The 18,757-nt window shown below is 45.8% G+C and overlaps 4 protein-coding genes across 5 annotated transcripts; 1 reads left to right on the forward strand and 3 right to left on the reverse strand.

Moving 5' to 3' along the window:
• Nucleotides 1-5,926: 5,926 nt before the first annotated feature.
• ABCI14 (trigalactosyldiacylglycerol 1) lies at nt 5,927-7,326 on the reverse strand. Its single transcript, XM_078590025.1, has 3 exons — nt 7,216-7,326; nt 6,220-7,150; nt 5,927-6,110 (listed from the first exon to the last, which is right to left on the reverse strand). The coding sequence occupies exons 1-2, from the start codon at nt 7,263-7,265 to the stop codon at nt 6,220-6,222; spliced, it is 981 nt and encodes a 326-aa protein (XP_078446151.1). The 5' UTR covers nt 7,266-7,326; the 3' UTR covers nt 5,927-6,110.
• A 248-nt stretch (nt 7,327-7,574) lies between these two features.
• LOC144714952 (protein transport protein SEC16B homolog) lies at nt 7,575-15,512 on the forward strand. Its single transcript, XM_078589767.1, has 13 exons — nt 7,575-9,549; nt 9,619-9,939; nt 10,714-10,842; nt 10,933-11,055; nt 11,298-11,465; nt 11,552-11,677; nt 11,769-11,903; nt 12,320-12,447; nt 12,536-12,647; nt 12,744-13,052; nt 13,356-13,484; nt 13,597-13,892; nt 14,900-15,512. The coding sequence occupies exons 1-13, from the start codon at nt 8,077-8,079 to the stop codon at nt 15,441-15,443; spliced, it is 3,993 nt and encodes a 1,330-aa protein (XP_078445893.1). The 5' UTR covers nt 7,575-8,076; the 3' UTR covers nt 15,444-15,512.
• Nucleotides 15,513-15,543: 31 nt separating this feature from the next.
• LOC144714953 (leukocyte receptor cluster-like protein) lies at nt 15,544-16,409 on the reverse strand. The gene has a single exon (XM_078589768.1). The coding sequence runs from the start codon at nt 16,323-16,325 to the stop codon at nt 15,696-15,698; it is 630 nt and encodes a 209-aa protein (XP_078445894.1). The 5' UTR covers nt 16,326-16,409; the 3' UTR covers nt 15,544-15,695.
• A 1,502-nt stretch (nt 16,410-17,911) lies between these two features.
• Nucleotides 17,912-18,558, reverse strand: LOC144714955 (uncharacterized). 2 transcript variants are annotated; one of them, XM_078589770.1, is made up of 2 exons: nt 18,468-18,558; nt 17,912-18,364 (listed from the first exon to the last, which is right to left on the reverse strand). In XM_078589770.1, exon 2 carries the CDS (start codon nt 18,234-18,236, stop codon nt 18,063-18,065), a length of 174 nt encoding a protein of 57 aa, XP_078445896.1. In that variant the 5' UTR covers nt 18,237-18,364; nt 18,468-18,558; the 3' UTR covers nt 17,912-18,062. The 2 variants fall into 2 exon arrangements, with proteins under 2 accessions (XP_078445896.1, XP_078445895.1); XM_078589769.1 differs by having other exon boundaries at nt 18,437-18,558.
• Between the last annotated feature and the right edge of the window lie 199 nt (nt 18,559-18,757).

Genomic DNA, 18,757 nt, shown 5'->3' on the forward strand with positions numbered 1-18,757 from the left:
CAAGATAAGAGGATATAAAGAAGTAAAATGTGAGTGAACATATGATGAACAACACATTATGGGAACTATGATATTGGGAAAAGAAACAATGTAAGGCGAAGACACTTACCTTAGATTGATGCAACACGTCCGGCCGGGATCGATGGCTCGCGTTGCAACACAGGGTGAGATAACCGATCATGTATAATAATTCAATGGATGATGACTCTTGATGCAGATTCGTTGAAATTAATGAGAAGCACAAGTCAACAACCAAAGTAAGACGAACCCCCTGGAAGTGATCCGTACGTGCCACGTACGATCCGACTCCCAATGACCCGATAAATCAACGATAAACTCCGACGGTGCGGGTATCCTTGATCGGACTGTCTATTCTCGGCAACAAGGGTGGGATGGAACGGACAAGGGTGACAACTCTCCCCAAACCCAAGGAACAGGAAACGTATAACGGATAACCCTCGGCGGTGGAGCACGCAAGAAAATATTGAAAGAAGTAATAATACTCAAAAGGGGGGGGGGGGTAGTGGTTGACCTGGGGGACTGAGGTCCGGTAGATTGCGGTGGATCGAAGCCGAGTTTGATTTGGCGTGTATAGTCTGATGCGGCGGCGTGCGGGTGGCAAAACAGAGGCGGTCGGCCGGGTGGCGTCGGGGTAACCAACAGCGTTCGGGTGATTAGCAGGCACGTCGGGCAGCGGGCATCCGGGCGGAGGCAGTGGCGAGCGGCGGCCAGAGGCAGCAGCGATGGCGAGCGTCGTCGGTGGCTGGAGGCGACGGCGGCAGCGGTGGCGAGCGTTGTTAGCGGTCGGAGGCGACGACGGCGGCGACAGCGACCGGCGATGGCGGGCGGCAGCAGCAGCGGCGAGCGGTGGTGGCGGCGGCGGAGGCAAACGATGGTGGTGGCGACGGCGAGCGACGACGGCAGTGGCGGCGAGCTTGAGTGGCGGCGGCGGTGGCGGCGAGCTTGAGCGGCGGCGGCGGTGGCGGCTATGGCTGCGGCTCGTCCAAACCCTAACTCTCTTTCCCTCCTTGTCTTGATGAAAATACCCCTGATGGGTCGCTGATTTACCTTCGAATGCCCCTTCTTTAAAACCTAGTCAACGCTGAATCGACTCGGTCGTGACTCGCCGGTCACTTAAAACTGGGTCGGGCCGGGTTGACTCAGCGCAGGAATCGGTCTGTTAGCGCTGAGTCAATCAGTCCTGGCTTGTCCCCGTCCTCTCCCGGCTAGGGCTTCCGACGGTGGCGTTTTTGGGCGTTCCAGCGACTCAGCAGCGACGATTTGATGTTCAGGCGGTCCGGGGGAAAACAATGGGGCGGGGCGTCCGGACCCTGGGTTGAACAGATTAGGGTCGGCGGGTGGCCGGCGACGAGCACCCATACTGGGGACTGCCATTCACGGGCGAGCGGTGGGTGCGTCGAATGGGGCCGAACGCAGCCGGATTGGTGGGCGAGCGGGCGTCGCGCTTGGGGCGTCGGCGGCGGGTCGATAGGTGGGCGTCCATGATCCGACCGCGGCTGGTGGACAGGGCGGCACCCTGTTTGGGGTCGCCGTTGGCGATTCAGGGGCAGCACCCTTGGTTTGGCGAGGCCGACTGGCAGTGGTGGGCACCTTGCTTGGCGTCTGTCGGGCGGGCGGCATTCAGGGCAGGAGCCGGTTGCTAGCCGGTGGCGGATGCCCTGAGTTGGGCATCCACTGCTGGCTGGCGGTGTCGTCGAACTGGTGCCTAGGTTGGCGGCATCGGCGGGCGTCCTTGCTAGGGCGCTGGCGGCTGCCGCTGGGGCGCCAGAGTCGGCGGCGGCAGAGGTAGAGTGTCTCGGCGGCGGCGACGGCGTACTCCGGCGGTCTCTCCTTCGAGAGACGGAAGCGGGGCGTCGGCGGCGACACGGCGGCGGCACGCTCCAGCATTGCTGATGCGAATTCCGATCGACGGCGGGCGGCGGTGGCGGCTTCCTCTTCTCCCTCAAGGGATCCCTCCCTTCTCTTGGGGGTTCTCTCCTCTTTTAAAGAAGCTACAAAACAACAATAAACTTCTTCTTCTCCTCCTCTAGGGCATCTCTTCTCCTTTTATAGGGGAAGAGAGAAAACCCTAGGGGTTCGCCCGTAATTAGGGAAAACCCCTAATCGAGCCGTAAAACCACGGTTTGAAATGCGATGGAAGGGCCAAAAACACAGAGGCCCTCCCAAAAAACTCATCGAAAAAAATCCATGAAAACGCAAAGAAAATGGTTTGGGGAAGCTTCCTCCTCAAGCCGTGTACTTGAACTCCGGATTTTTTGCGTTGGCTCGGGCTTCGCGGCGTGGCTGCTCACGTGTCGCAACGGGCTGATCGTGTGCTTCGGCTTGTAGATGGTCCCCCATCATAGGTCCTTACGTTCTGCCAGGATCATGGTGATTTACGAGTACCAGTAAGCTCCCCCTCTTCTCCAATGATTCTCCCCACACACCCAGGACACCAAGAACACATTTGATGGATCTCAAAACTCACTATCTTTCAATCATCCCACACAAGTAGGAAGCAAGTTCAAGATGAATTTCACAATGATCCAGGCCTCTATTTTTAGATCAGAGGCATGCATGGAAAGAGGAGGAAAAGACAAAGCAATACTGAAAATTTCAGCTCAATCGGAGTTGTAGATCAAAAGTTATGGTCATTTGAAGTTGTGCCAATCTTAGCCCTTATTTTTTCTGTCTCCTTGCCATTTGCTTCCTTGTTTTCCGTTTTTGGTTAAGCTGTTGTGTCACTTCAAGTTTTCTGTGTCTCCTGACCTTATGCGCTTGACTTCTTGGCTTCCTTGCCACGTGTACCTGAAAAAAATGACAGAAAAGAAAGAAAGTGGCGAAGTAATAAAAATGAAAATGGACCTTCTTTCTCAAGGATGGCGTGGCGGCGCATCAGCGCATCACTTCGCCTTTCTTTCTTTTTTTTCTTATGTTTTAAATGAGTGGCCACGAGCGCGCCATGTCACCCTGAGCCAAAAACAACAAAAAAACATGTTAGTCATTGTGCAATCATCGCTTCGTGAATCGCGAAGCGATGATTGCTTGGTTAATGATTGGATGACGACAATCATTAACTTAGCTAATGATTGGCTGGCGCCAATCATCATGGAGCACTATGATTCGTTGCCGTTTGATGAATTTAACAATGACACGTGGCGGTGCAAATAAAAGTGCTAAAAAATACTTTAAATTTTCATATTAAATAAAATAAAAGCCTAAAAATACATATAAATATATATTTTTTGACTTATAAAAATCATATCTTTCCAAATTTAACATCAAAAAATTCCAAAAAATCATATATTGTCTCAAAAATTATATTCTTTTAGAATATATTCTTAGAAAATGTAGAAAATTCAGGAATTCATTTTAAGCTTGATAACATGCAAATATGAGTGATCTTATGCAAATAAACATGCAAATATGATGAAATTAACGTACTAAATATGCATGTTATCAGTCTGCGGACTCTGAAAGTGTGCACTGCCCCGCTTTCGGCATGCCACAGCTACCATCGCGTGTGCGTCGCTATTGTGCTCCGCGCCGCTGCCCCCGCTCGCGCCTGCACTGTGCCCTGCACTGCGCGCATCCGCCACTGCCCGCCGTCACTGCTACCTCCGGTCACGCCTGCACCCACACCACACCTCTTTCTAGAGCCAGCTCACCTGAGAGACCTCTCTCTCTCTCTTGCCTTCCTCTCCTGCTACACGCTCTTGCGCCACGTCTCTGTCGTCTGTCGAGCGAAGCCGTGCCCGTCACCAGTATGCCTCCGCCACTCCTGACCACAACGGCCATTGCACCGACGACTATATCGACGACGGGTACACCACCGACGAGGTACGTCACTTCCCTTGCTCATCAGTCATATAACTTTCTATAGTATATTTTTGGCTGCATTCCACAGTGCTCGGGTTAGAATAGGTGAGAGATTAAACATTGAAAAACTACGAGTTGAGTGAATTTCTAGCTACGGTCGAGCCCGTCCGTTATGTGCGAGCGCCAATGGAATCATTCCGTTTGACACCGTAGTTGCCGTTGTCGCTCCGACGAGGGTCAAAAGGTCACCATCACTATCACTAGTCGTCTGCCCCAAAGCTTGGGCCTCGGCGAACCCCCTCGAGTCAGGGCCTGCACATACATCCATCTAGGACACGACATCACGAAGTTTCATTACCTAGGGAATTTACCCGTCGGACGACGTCCGACATCACTCTAACTCTCACTTTCTCCCTCTATCCACCTCTCTCTATTTCAGTCTCCCTCTCCCAATCTATCTCTCTTTCCTCTTTCCTTCTCACACTCTCCCTCAATCCACTTCTCTCTCTTTCTCTCCATACCTAAATATTTCTATCTTTCCCTCTCACTTTCTCCCTCAAGCCACTTCTCTCTCTTTCACTGTCCATACCTAAGTATGTCTCTCTTTACCCTCTCCTCTCTCCTTCCAGCCTCCTCCTATCTCTTTTTTACTCAATCTCTGCCTCTCAATATCTCCATCTCCCTAACTTTGTCTCTTCCCCTCTCTACCTTTATATCTTTCCCTCCCCCTCTTTCTCTCTCCATATATCCACGTCTGTTTTTCACTCATACTCTCTTCCTCACCTCTATCCACTCTCTTTCACTCACACTCTCTCCCTCTCTCCACGACTCTCTTTCCCTGTGAGTTGCTCCCCCCTTTGATTCTCTCTCTTTTCCTCTTACTAGCTACCCCTCTTTAAATCTCTTTCATTTCGCTCTCGCCCTCTCACCTTCTCTCACCCTCTCTCTCCCTCCCTAATTCTATCTCTTTCTCTCTCAAACTTTCCCTCTCTAATGATCTCTTTTCCTCTCAGCCTCTCCCTACTCTTTATTTTCTCATAAATCTCCCTCTATACACATCCATAAAATTCCCTTTTGCTCTCTACCTCTCCATCTCAAATTAGCACCCATGTTTCTGATACCATACCGTCCAATTATTTAACTTTCTATCTAGCTTGAGACATGTAACCAACTTGATTGTGAGATCAAGTTTAGCAGAAGCCATTGAAAGGTGAATATTATGTTTTTCAAGACTAACTTAATACTTTCAAGACATTATTTGGTTGCATGTTTAGTGGAATATAACTTTTTGCCAAGATTTTGTTTTATTATTGTACTGGTTCGCAAAGCACAATTGTATGGTTATATATTAATATTAATTGATCTCTCGGTTTTTTCATTTCCATGACATTAACTCTTCAACTTTGACATTGACATTGACTAGTCAACACGACTGGACCGAGACCAGACTGAACTTCAGATCTAGGTTTAGATTTTGCTAAAAGCAGATCAAGGCTGGACTGTGACCTTCCCAATCAATAGTCAACAGGAAATTGGATAAACAAGATCCTGTTGTCTAATCTAGCCTTGACGACCAACAAGATCTTGTAGACTTGTTTTGGGTAATGAATTTCGCTTCTGAAACTGATGGTTTGAAGAGAATGATCCGCAAAACCATGGACCAAATAGATTTGAGTGATCCTCCCACAACTCTAGTCTTTTTTTCTTCAGAAGCCTTGAAAAAAAGAACAAATTATTTCTGCTTTGTTGACATTATATGGGTTCTATGTCTGGACAATCAAGGAGAAAATATGTCATTTCCTACGAAGAAAAAATGAAGACCCAAAAGACAGTTCTCTGACTGGATAAACAAGGAAGAAAATATAGAATTTTTAATGACGCAGCAGTGTACTCAGAATTTCTGATGTAATTTCCATACAGCATGCACGATGGGAGAGGAAAACCAAAGTTGTTTTTTTGGACGAAAGAGAGGAAAGCATGCTCTTTAGGAACCTTCTTCGACCTCTCTAATGTTCAATAAATAGGACATCCAGATTACTTAAAAAAAATGTAACGGCGGGCATTCTATTTTCATAAATCCCCCTCTCAATTTACAGCGCACACTCCATTTGGGCAAACGTAAAAATCATATAAACGGATGAAAATTACAAACAAAAGGATAAGTTTTCCGACTTTACAAGATGTCTGCAATCACTAAAAAGAAAACCCACAAATGCCATTCAGTTAACATCAACTCCAAGACTAGAAACATCCAAAAGACCTCTCAAGAAGGCCAATGCTCCACAACTCAACTGGGCAGTTCATATTTCATGTGGGCAACCCAAAATCATAATAGAACAAATAAAAATTACAAAAAAAAGAAGGTTAATTGATCGACTTTACAAGAGGCAGAAAGCTTACTCAGCCCATGGCATGCTTTAGGGAGTCCCCTGCGCCCTGGAAGAAGCAATAAGAGAGGACAAAATCAGCAATGAAAATGGCAACCAGAGAGATAACCACGGCCGAGGTGGTGGACTCGCCGACGCCCTTGGCGCCCCCAATTGTAGTCACACCCCAAGAACAGCTCACCACAGCAATAATTGCCCCAAAAACCTGAGACTTGATCATGGCACTTAGAACATCCCACGGCCGCAGAGCCCGCCGCGCCGAGTCGAGGATGATGTTTGCACTAATCCCATAAATCCCATCAGCCAGAATTGCACTGGAAGCCAGCCCCACAGTGAAGCAGAGCAGGGTGAGAACAGGCAGAGCCACGCAGCAAGCGAGCACCCGCGGCGTGACGAGGTAGTCGACCGGGCTCGCGCCGAGCACGCGGAGCGTGTCCATCTGCTCGGACACCTGCATCGTGCCGAGCTCGGCAGCGAAGGCGCTGCCGACGCGGCCGGCGACGACGATGGAGGTGACGACGGGGCTGAGCTCGCGGGCGAAGGCGAGGGCGAGGACGCCGCCGACGGACCGGGTGAGGCCCAGGCGGATGAACTCCCTCACGAATTGGATGGTGAAGGCCATGCCCACGAAGGCGGAGGTCAGCAGGCAGACGCCCACGGATCCCGGGCCGACGCGTTCCAGCTGCTGCAGCGCGTTTCTCCAGTGGATCTTCCCGGTCAAGACGTGGTGGATGACCTGCCCGGCGACCACGAGCACCGTCAGACCTCGCCAGAGCGGCCGGGGCGGGTTCCAGTCCGCAATTGACCATCCTCCAGCCTCAGGAACGGGATCGTTGGCGCTGATTTCCGATTTGCATCGATTTGGGAGGCGGAGGCGCGTCGAGGAAGGCGAATCGAAGGTCTTGAATCGCGGAAACGGGCGTGGAAAGGGAATCGATCGTTTCCTACTCAAGAATCGCGTGATTTACAACAGGAATCGGCGGAAACGAAGGCGAGATTAGAGATTAACCTGAGGAAGGCTCCCACGGGGAGGATTCGAGAGATCGAAGCAGTCTCCATGGCGATAATCAGCTCCTCGGCATCACGAACTGAGATGAACTGAAGAAACCCTCGAAGAAATCGTAGAGAATGTATGTATAAACAAAATCCCCCTCTTTGAGGAATCGATTTTCAAAAAGCCGATCCAAACGGATTCCGGACGGGACGGGACGAAATGAGGAATAGTCAAGCGTCATTTTAAATTAATGAATTATTTGGGGATTTATTATTTAATTGGGGGGGGTGTGGGGATCGACGGTGGAGATGCCGCCACGTGGGGGAGGAGTGGGCGGTGGATTTAGACTCGCGCTCGCGGGGATTGAAGAAGGCAGACTGCCATGGCTTGACGAAGAAGAAGCAATTTGCGAGAACGCGCGGCGAGGAGGAAGCTGAAGAACAAGGAAGGAAGAGTAGATTGATCTCGATCGGTGGTAAGAACTGGTGTGAATCGTCTCGGTTGATTTCCATTTGAGAGTCTGTTCTTCGTTTTTGGATTGTTGAGTTGTCGCGTTTGGCTGGTTAAATCCGAGATCTGGAATTGGTCGCTGGGTAGACGACTGGATCGCGGGTAGAGGGAGAGTTTTGTTGCTGGAATCTGCTAGGATGAGGAGTTTGGAGGCCGGGGAAACCCTAGATCTTGGGATTCGGTGTGTAGTTTTCTGATGCTTGATCTTCGGAATCGGGGGGCGGGGAGGCCCTCGGTGTTTCTGCAGGCGTGCTAATCTCTTCTTTTTTGGATCTGGTCCGGTAGGGAATTTTGCGGAGATCTTCCTCTTAATTCGGTTGTTTGGTTGAGGAATTTCTCAGGGATTAGGGTTCTTCGGTTGGTGATATGGCGACCACCGATCCGTTCCAGTTGGAGGATCAAACGGACGAGGATTTCTTCGATAAGTTGGTCGATGATGATGAGTTTGGGCTTGCAGAATCTTCAAAAAAACCAGTTTCTGCGCAGGATCAGCTCGAAGAGGTGAATTCTGCCGCGAATGAAACTCGGGAGAGCAACAGCTTGATCCAGACGAAGAGTTCTCCGATCGTTACGGATAAATTCAGTGAACTTACCAAACCTTCCACGGAGGTTGGATCGCCTGGATCGTTGACAGAGATGAGTGCTGGGTCGAAGGGAACCAGTGTCAAGGAGGTTCAATGGACGTCATTCAGTTCTGGGCAAGGATTGTTAGACATGGCCGGATCTGATTTTTTCCCCGAAGGTCCGGATCGATCAGCAAACAATCAAATCCAATTTCCTGAAGAGAATTCATCCTTCGATCAAGTACAAACGCAGCTTATCCAAGACTCTTCAATTCCCAGTTTGCAGACCGCAACCGCGATTCACAACGAACAGGGAGTCGTCGGAAATGAAACCGAGTATTGGGAAAACGCCTATCCGGATTGGAAGTATGATCCGAGTTCAGGTCAGTGGTATCAAGTTGAAACTTATGATTCGGCAGGTGTTCAAACTGATGCCTACAGTTCTACAGTGGTTAGCAATCAAGAAACCACGCAAGTTTGCAATTTTTCAGAAACTTCATACCTGGAGCAGAGTACTATGTCAGTGTCAGAAGAAATATCAAGTGGAAACATGGCTGCTGTTACCCCGGTGTCTGAAGAGAAGTCTGAGTACCCACCCAACATGATATTCGATGCCCAGTATCCTGGTTGGTACTATGATACTAACACTTCGCAGTGGTATTCCATGGAAACTTATACCCTATCTTTGGCGACAGTTTCCCAAGATTCTGCTGTCTCTGATGTTCAACAACAGTCTGTTCAAAACTCGGAGCTTTATAATCTTGAAAGTGTTCAAAATCAAGCTCAGGCAGTGAGCTTTCTGCCTAGCCAGGGACAGGGAGATTGGGGTGGAAACAGCATGTGGATACCGAAAGAGGAAAACAAAATCGATTATTCCTCGAGTTTTGAGACACAAAATCTAGAAATGAAACGTACAGATCAACAGATGGGTCACCAAACCAATGAATTTATCACAAGTTCTCATCTCAGAAGCGGCAGCTTTGGCAGTAATTCTCTCTCCGCTTTTATGCCTTCAGATATTAGTTATCAAAATAGTGTCCAACCAATTGCAGCGCACCAATCTCAGAATTATGTTCCAAGTCAGACTCCGGTGAGCTACTCTCACTTCGCTCAAAGTGTTATTGGATCAAAGTCACATTATCTTCATGCTCCGAATGTGGGTCGCTCTTTGGATGGGCGTCCACCTCACGCCTTAGTTACATTTGGATTTGGAGGGAAGCTCATTGTAATGAAGGATCCAGGGCATATTAGTACAAGCATGGGATACGGTAGTCAGGTAGCTCCAGTGCAAATTTCACCTTTCTTTTTTTTTCATTTTTTCCTCACGATTTAGAATTATTTGTAGGGTGCTGGAAAGGGAGAAATAACTATTCTTAACCTGTCTGAAGTTGCCGTGGAAAATTCAGTGTCTTCAGCAATCAGCAGCCAAGGGCGTGATTACTTCCAAGTTCTATGTAGACAACCATTTCCTGGTCCACTAGTTGGTGGTAGTGCTTCTACTAGAGATTTAAATAAATGGATTGATGAGACTATTGCAAGCTGCGACTCATTGACTATGGATGGGAGGAAGGCCGAACTTCTCAAGTTGCTTCTATCTTTACTGAAGATATGTTGTCAGTATTATGGGAAACTACGATCACCTTTTGGTGCAGATCCGTCCTTGCAGGTAACATTTAGGATAACATGTTATATGAACGAAAAATTCCATGTATTATCTTTTTTAATTTAAGGATTTTTTGGGTCATTGCTCATCTTCCTTTGTCTAATTCCGTTGTATCCATTAGCCAGTAAAATTTAATTATCTCTGTAAACAAATCTTTGTTAAGCTTAATAACAAAGAAGATGTAATCTGTATGTGTCTTATTTCTGCTCTTTCCTTAATTAGTACAGTTTAAAGGACAAAAACATGTTGCCATGTGTTTGCTCTCACGTCCATGGCTTTGCATACTACTTGTACTCATGATGCTTCATAGCTTTACTTTTAATGGTTAAAAATTAACTTTTAATCATCATTATGTGTTAGGTTTTGTTCCTTGCAGTTCAGTACACATGCATTCCTCTCATTGGCCACTTAAACATCATCCAAAAATGTAAAATAGAAACGATATCATCAAGAGAACATCATTTCATGGTTTTGTGAGGAATTTATTGTCGCAGCTATCTTCAGTTGGCTGTAGTTAGAGCTGTGTTCTTTCTTTGTATTATTCCAATAGGAGAACTATCTTGCCTGATATTATTCTGGAAGCGATGTGTCATTTCATTTCTTTGTTTTAGTAATGTGACATAATCACATTTTTCATTTATTGAAACCTGACAAAAATATGTCAATAGCATAAAAATTTGAAGTGTATTCCTTGTTATGGATTTCGCTCGTTGGGACACACGTATCTTTTGATAGTCCCTTCAGTCCTATGGTTTATTTTATAACTTCTATTAACAGGAAGCTGATAGCCCCGAGATAGCCGTGACGAGGCTATTTTCATCAGCTAAGAAGAACACCCATCAATCGAGTGAGTATGGCGATCTAATTCATTGCATGCGCAGTATGCCATCTGAAGCACAGATCCGGGTATATATGCACTATGGCTACTTTTTTTATATATTTCTTTCCATTTTCATTATCTAAGAGGGACTTTGTTCTTCGTTCTTTCCATTTCAGGCAACCGCTCTAGAGGTGCAAAACCTTCTAGTTTCCGGAAGAAGAAAAGATGCATTGCAGTGTGCGCAAGAAGGTCAACTGTGGGGACCTGCCCTCGTTCTTGCTGCCCAACTAGGTGACAAGGTATTGTCATTTTTTCCACTGTTTATTTTCAGAATCTGAGCGCTTACCACTTATATTATTAATCTTTAGGCAGGATGTTAATTTTTGGGATTTGTACCTGTAACCCTGGCCATGATATCATGTTAGAATTTGAGTGTTTACAACTGTCCTAAAAGCTTGCTAATAGCAAGGCCACTACTTATATTCTTAACATTTAAGCAGAATGCTGATCTTTACTTGATATAAAACTGTGGGTTTTGCAGTTCTATGTTGAAACTGTGAAGCAGATGGCTCATCGCCAGTTCGTCTCCGGATCCCCTCTCCGGACTCTTTGTCTCCTCATCGCTGGTCAACCTGCCGACGTCTTCTCTACAGATCATTCCATCAGTAACATGGCTGGCGTTTGGAATATGTCTCAACAACCTGTACAGGTCCCTTTGCTGTTCTTTCTTTTGTTTTTTGATGTTGAAAATTATAGATGGGTTCATTTTCCTGATATTTTTCAAATTTAAAGCAGGTTTCTCCCAGCGGGATGCTGGATGATTGGGAAGAAAACCTGGCCATAATTACAGCCAACAGAACGAAAGACGACGAGCTGGTCATAATAAATCTTGGCGATTGCTTGTGGAAGGAAACAAGCGAGGTACAAGTGTAGTTCTATTTCCTGTTATGTTTCATTTCGTATTGCTCCTTTTGCCCCTCCCTATTAAATGAGATCATTTTTTGTTGTGCAGGTTACTGCTGCGCACATGTGTTATTTGGTGGCAGAAGCGAACTTCGAATCATATTCCGACAAGGCAAGGCTTTGTCTAATCGGTGCAGATCATTGGAAATGCCCCAGAACTTATGCCAGCCCTGAGGCCATTCAGGTTTTTCATCCTCCTGATTTGCTTTTTTTTCATCCACTGGCAAAACCTTTTTTTTCAGGGAAAGAGAGTTCAAACTATTTTTCATTCTCTATGGATGGAAGAAAGAGAGAGAGAGAGCGAATGAGAAATAGGAGAGAGATTGTCTGTGTGTGAGAGAAAGAGAGTCAGAGAGAGTTCAAACTTTTTTTTACTTTTATTGGAGAGAGAGAGAGAGAGAGAGAGAGTGGAAAATGGAGAGAGTGTCTGTGTGAAAAAGATAGTTCAAACTATTTTTGGTGGGATGACTCCGTTCCTTTCCAGAACCTTTTATATCTTAATCCTTAAATCTCTTTTTTCGTTTTTTTGCCATTGTTTGCACTTCAGTAGAAAAATACTGCCGAATTACTGATCATCTCTCTTTTCTGGAAATTATCTAGAGAACCGAACTGTTCGAGTACTCAAAGGTGTCGGGAAATTCCCAGTTTGTCCTGCTTCCTTTCCAACCATACAAGCTCGTATATGCCCACATGCTTGCAGAAGTGGGAAAAGTTTCAGATTCACTCAAGTACAAGAACCTGCCGTCAATCTCTTTCGCCTTTCTCATTATCCTCCATTGTACCACCATTCTCAATTAAGTTATATGACGTCGACAGGTACTGCCAGGCAATTATGAAATCATTGAAGAGCTCTGGTAGAGACCCAGAAGTGGAAGCATGGAAAGGGATGGTGTCCTCTCTCGAGGAGCGCATTCGAGCACATCAACAAGTATATATCCAGCATTTCAACTTCACTTTTTAAATTTTTTTCTCCGAATCATGGAAAAGCGAAAATAAGCACAAATTCGACTCCTCTTTTTTGCAGGGTGGGTACGGCACAAATTTGGCTCCTGCAAAATTGGTGGGCAAGCTGTTTAGTTCCTTGGATAAATCCCTTCATCGAATGATTGGCGCCCCGCCGGCATCTCTGCCGCCACTTCCTCCCGGCCATGTGAGCACCCATGAACATGATTATATGTCTGCGACGGCGACGAAGGTGGGAAACTCGACCATGTCACCTTTGGTTTCCTCCGCATCGGTGGAGGCAATCAGTGGGTGGACCGCTGATGCTAGTCGGAAGACCATCCAAAGTAGAAGTGTCTCGGAGCCCGATTTTGGCAGGACCCCAAAGCAGGTATATCTTCACTTCCATCCTATCTCGTCGATTTTTTCTAGGGTTCTTCGCCCAATTAGAGAGATGTAGCGTGTGTGGGAAAGATAGATAATTTTTTCAAGTACCTTTGTTAATAAATTCAGGATGATCATCCAAAATTGGTGACCCTCCCGATTTTGTTTTCTTGTTGAGGATAAAGAACAGCACTTAGATCGAAAGCATGCAACCTTCAAGCTCACTTTGAACTTTGGTCTGCTGATTATGGTAGCTGGTTAATTTAAGCTGATGGAAAAAATGTTTTTTTCCCTCTTGATTGTCGCACAGGAGCCGGTGAATTCCGGAACCAAGTCGACCACGCCTCCGAGCAAGAGTCATCAAGAGGGATCTCGCTTCGGTCTCTTCGGCTCTCAGTTGCTCCAGAAAACTGTGGGATGGATGTCAAGAAACCGCCAGGTAAATAGTAAAATATCTCCCCATCACTGCAATGTCATCTATAAAATGTAAAATAGCTCTGCCAGATTCTTTGTCATAATAGTGCTGAAAATGAAATAATTAACTATTTCAGGCAAAATTGGGGGAGAGTAACAAGTTCTACTACGACGAGAAGCTCAAGAGATGGGTGGAGGAAGGGGCTGAGACGGTGGCGGAGCCTGGCCCTCCGCCGCCGCCCCCTACAATAGCAGCTTTCGGTGTTCCGGCGCAGTTTGGATCCGCGAATGGGCCCCCGGCAGAAACCCTAACCCTAAACGGCATGGTGGAATCAAAAGCTCCTGCTCCCTTGGATCACAGTCCAGGTGTGCCTCCTGCTCCGCACAGCATGAGCCAATTTTCTGCTCGTACCCGCATCGGCGTTCGTTCCAGGTATTATATGCCCCTTCATCATGGTCTTTTTTCCAATATGTGCCTTTTTTTTGTCCTTCCAGATATAATGATCTTTACTCTATCAATTGTCGCCTTCTGTCTCGTGTTCATCTTTGCTCTTGTATTCAATGTTGTTATATCGTTTGTACTGATCATCATCATCATCATCATCATCCATGTCATCTTTTAGGATATCTGCCTTATATTGTTGTGGGCTGTTCGTTCTGAAGTGATCATAATTTTGTCAAATGCTGCCGTCCTGCTCTTACCCTTCCTCTTCTACTCGTTATATCTGTTGTACCCATCATCATAATCATCTATATCTTTGTCTACGATGCTGAATCATTTATGACAGTGTTTTCTGAGTACGTTATGCTCCTTCACTATCTTCATTTCCATCTGAATTCCTTGCCTTGTGGCTATTCTGTGGGGCAGGATTGTAATTCTATCAATTGTTGCCCTTTTCCTCATGCACTCAGTATATTTTGTTATCATTATCATCATCATCATCTCTTCCTGTTGTCTTTGTCAATTGTAATTCTATCAATTGTTGCCCTTTTGCTCATGTACTCATTATATTTTGTTATCATCATCATCATCATCATCATCTCGTGTGCTGTTGTCTTTGTCAATTGTAATTCTATCAATTGTTGCCCTTTTGCTCATGTACTCATTATATTTTGTTGTCATCATCATCATCATCTCTTGCAGTTGTCTTTGTCAATTGTAATTTTATCAATCGTTGCCCTTTTGCTCATGTACTGATTATATTTTGTTATCATCATCATCATCATCTCGTGCGCTGTTGTCTTTGTCAATTGTAATTCTATCAATTGTTGCCCTTTTGCTCCTGTACCCATTATATTTTGTTATCATCATCATCATCTTTTGCGCTGTTGTCTTTGTCAATTGTTGCCCTTTTGCTCATGTACTCATCATATTTTGTTATCATCATCATCATCATCATCATCATCATCCTTTGCTGTTGTCTTTGTCAATCTTTCCAGGTATGTGGATACATTCAACAAAGGGGGAGGCGCGCCGGCAATGTCATTCCAGACACCATCTCTCCAACCGCCGAAGCCGGCGGGCAGCACCAAGTTCTTCGTACCAACGCCGGTCACTGCGGCCGAGCAAGCAGACGAAACCGTGGATCCCCCTCAACCTATCCAAGGGGATGCCTCGGCATTCCCAGCATCATCATCATCATCGTCGTCATCATCATCATCATCATCTTCAGTGCCGTCGTCTACGATGCAGAGGTTTCCGAGCATGGACAACATCTCATCAAGGAGGCCACCATCCCAAGATGCCCGCAGCTCACTCGGTTCTCGCACAAGAGCATCATCATGGAGCGGGGCTTACCCCGATGCATTCAACCATCATCCGCCACCATCATCATCATCATTATCATCATCATCCGCAGCACCAGCCAAGCCATCATTCTTTTCTCCAAATAATGGCCCATTTCCGCCAAACCTGGGCACCGGCCATGTCCATGCCAACAACAACCGCGGCTTCGGGGATGATCTCCAGGAAGTTGAGCTCTGACTCACACCAAACAATTCTCTCCCTCTCTTTCTGTACAGAATCTTTCCAGATAATTTTTCATTTTTGGAAGATCACGAGTCACCCGCAAGAACAATAATCAAGTAATGAATAGATGCTCGATTTCAAGAATTCTGATCAGATGACACAGAATCTTTGCGTCTAAAACACAGAAATCATTGCAATTTTACGACCAGAATCGGATACAATATGAACAGGATCGGAATTCGAAGAAATTCGTTGGAGATTTCTGACCTATTTCCTCGCCGAGCCAAGAACAGCGCGCTGCCTCTTCTTCTCCAGCTTCTCCCTCTTCAATCTCTCCTCTCTGAGTTCTTCGATCGTCTTCTTCCTGCCGCTTCCCTTCCCCGAATCGCTCGCCGTCGAGCAGCCATTACCGCTCTTCTCCTCAGCCAAATCCATGGCGGACGGCCGAGCCAGATACCACGGAGCCTTCACGCCTTTCCCGGCCACGCCGTACCCCATCCGATACTTCTCATCCTCTGCAGAAACAACGACCGGGCGATCCTCCTTCCTCTTCTTCAACTCCTTGAGAGATCCGTCCTTCTGGGGCCGATCGTGCTTCTTCGAAGACGACGCGACGGAGTGGAAATCTTCGATCCCGTCGAAGAGATTGATGTGGCCGGCGTCGGAAGGCGGAGGATCAGCGTCGGATCGGGGATCAACGGCGGGGAGGGCGATTCCGCGAGCGTGGCGGAGGCGTTCGAGTCGGAATTCGGAATCACGACGGCGGGAGTCGGCGGCCTTGGTCTGCTCCTCGCGCGCGGCCGCCTCCTCGTCCTTGCGCACCTTCTCTCGGTTCTCGAAGTTGTAGACGTTCCACCGCTTCTGCGGGAGGATGTTCAGCCCGCCATGGCCCCCCATCGCCTCGAGCTTCCTCCTCCCCCGTCGCGAAACCCTAGCCGGAGTTTCTAGGGAAGAAGACGATCGGGAATTTGCGGAAAACCCCTTCTCTATCTTATTTGTTTCAGAATCCGCCGAAGTTATTAGAATTTGCACAAAAGCCCCAACCTACGTGTTTATTGCAAGAGAGTATCGTGCACGATAGAGGTTTTGCGGAAAAGTCTACTCTGTACGATTTTGTTTCAGAATCCCCGCCATTTATTAGAATTTGCACCAAAAATCTCAACCTACGTGTTTATTGTACGCTAGTATACTGCACGATTGAGACTTTGCGGCACAGGCCTTCTTTATTTTATCTCTTTCAGACGCCCCCGTATTTATTAGAATTTGCACAAAGACCCCAACCTACGAGTTTCTTCTCGTGAGTAAATGAGAATTTGCAGAAAAGTCCTCTATTCTATCTGTTTCAGAATCTCTACCGGTAATTAGAATTGGCACAATTACGCCAACGTACGTGTTTACTGTATGGGAAATTGGGAATCAACGAAGTGCACGATTGAGAATTTGCTGAAAAGCCCTTCTCCATTCTTTCTGTTTCATGATCCCCCAAAGTGTTTAGAATTTGCATACAAACCTCTACCGGCGTGTTTGCTGAAAAGCCCTTTTTTATTCTATCTGTTGCATACTCTCCCGAAGTTATAGGAATTTTATGCCAGTAAAAAACCATAAAATAATGGCATTTCCACGGAGAAATAAGAGGGTTTTTATTTTTAGTGGCATTTCCACGGAGAAATAAGCAGAAATATCGCCCATGGGAAAATATACGTTCTTATTATTCACAGCTCCTGTGTTTTCGACGCATTATCATAACATATTTATGGTTCACAGCAAATAAGTTAAAATTCATGCGCATCGACTGCCAAACTAATAACAAAAAATCAATGGAAGTTCTACATATGTGAAAATTATGGGCATGTTATTTTCGGATCCGTAACATGTTTACAGAATGTTTATTAGAATAAAGACCGTGGAATTTAGATAATGCAGAGAAATCGAGACGGAGTTTTGGAGACAAAGAAAGAATAAGTCGGATTCGATAGATTTCTATGTTCTCCCTCTTGAAAAACCAAGCAAAATACAGTCGGATTAGATAGATTTTTTGGGAGGCAAGAAGCATTAGAAAGTCGATATTGACGCTTGGGATTTTAGCGAAGATTGAAGTTCAATAGAAGGGAAAGATCAAATGCTTATGTGATCTTTAAAGAGGAGTTCCTTAATTTACAAATACAATGGAATTTAAACACAAAAGCAGAGTAATCGAGACGGAATTTCAGGAAAAAGAAAAAATGGGTCACATCAGATAGATTCATATGATCTCCCTCCCAAAAAAACACAAACAAATTACAGATCAGGAAGGTAATATGCACTTTAAATCGATATCAACGCTTGGGAAATAGGCAAGATCCAAGTTGAATGGAAGTGCAAGAAAAAAAGTTTTTACGATCTTTAAGAATGAACTCATTGATGAATAAATACGGTGGAGTTCAAAAAATTCAGAGGAATCGGGATGGAATTCCCGGAACAAACAAAGAATGGGACACCTCAGATAAATTTCTATAATCTTCCTCCCAAAAAAACTCGCAAATTACAGTTCAGGGAGGCAAGGCGCACTACAAAATCGATATCAACGATTGAGAAGTAGCGAAGATCAAATTTGAAATAGATGAAAGTATTTGGAAAGCTGGGCTCTGATCTCTTCTAACTATTGTCATCCCCTCTCTTGCCCTTGCGATAGGACTCCTCGTAATGCTTCGCCACGGCCATGCCAAAATCAACGAGTCTCTTGATGTTGGGAACGTCATAATTCTGAGAAACGTAGATCCCGAACGTGGTGCCGGCCAAAAACGAAAAGCAGCTCCGGATCAATCCCATCAGTAATCGATTTAATAGGGTTCAGCGCAACGAGAAGGAGGTTCGGATCAGCTAGGGTTCCGATCAACGAAGATGACGATTAAGCCAGTCGATTCCCGCATCCCCAAGGAAAATCAAAACCTAGAAATCTATAAAAGAAATGATGACCACAAGAAGCGAAATTCTAGATCATCGCACGGCAATAGAGAGAAATCACCAACCTTTTGATCTACAATGATCGAAGAAACTTACTCTTCACCAATCGCCCGCTCGAGCTTTTCGAGAACTGGAATCCGACAGGATCGTCAACATGAAATTTCAACGCCCTATTCAAGCTTTATTTTCAAAATTAGATGATCCTATTCCGCTAATTGTAAATCTTAGAAGGGGATATTGCAATACCAAACATTATTACATTATAAAGAAAGTTTAATGTTCATAATTTATCTTTATTTCCGTCATGAAGGGGATATTACAATTGTAGAAGATTACAAGGACGTTCTCGGAAAAATGAATGGTAATATAAATAGGCGAAGAACATT

Source organism: Wolffia australiana, chromosome 18 (assembly GCF_029677425.1).
Source record: "Wolffia australiana isolate 7733 chromosome 18, ASM2967742v1".
Lineage (NCBI taxonomy): Eukaryota > Viridiplantae > Streptophyta > Magnoliopsida > Alismatales > Araceae > Wolffia > Wolffia australiana.

Excerpts from the sequence above, each read along its gene's own strand:
- ABCI14 (XM_078590025.1), bottom strand. The coding sequence starts at position 7,265 with ATGGAGACTGCTTCGATCTCTCGAATCCTCCCCGTGGGAGCCTTCCTC. Across the intron at positions 7,151-7,215 it reads CCCGTGGGAGCCTTCCTCAG|GAAACGATCGATTCCCTTTC; the intron begins GTTAATCTCTAA and ends ATTCTTGAGTAG.
- LOC144714952 (XM_078589767.1), top strand. The coding sequence starts at position 8,077 with ATGGCGACCACCGATCCGTTCCAGTTGGAGGATCAAACGGACGAGGAT. Across the intron at positions 9,550-9,618 it reads GCATGGGATACGGTAGTCAG|GGTGCTGGAAAGGGAGAAAT; the intron begins GTAGCTCCAGTG and ends AATTATTTGTAG. Across the intron at positions 13,053-13,355 it reads TTGGCAGGACCCCAAAGCAG|GAGCCGGTGAATTCCGGAAC; the intron begins GTATATCTTCAC and ends ATTGTCGCACAG.
- LOC144714953 (XM_078589768.1), bottom strand. The coding sequence starts at position 16,325 with ATGGGGGGCCATGGCGGGCTGAACATCCTCCCGCAGAAGCGGTGGAAC.
- LOC144714955 (XM_078589770.1), bottom strand. The coding sequence starts at position 18,236 with ATGGGATTGATCCGGAGCTGCTTTTCGTTTTTGGCCGGCACCACGTTC.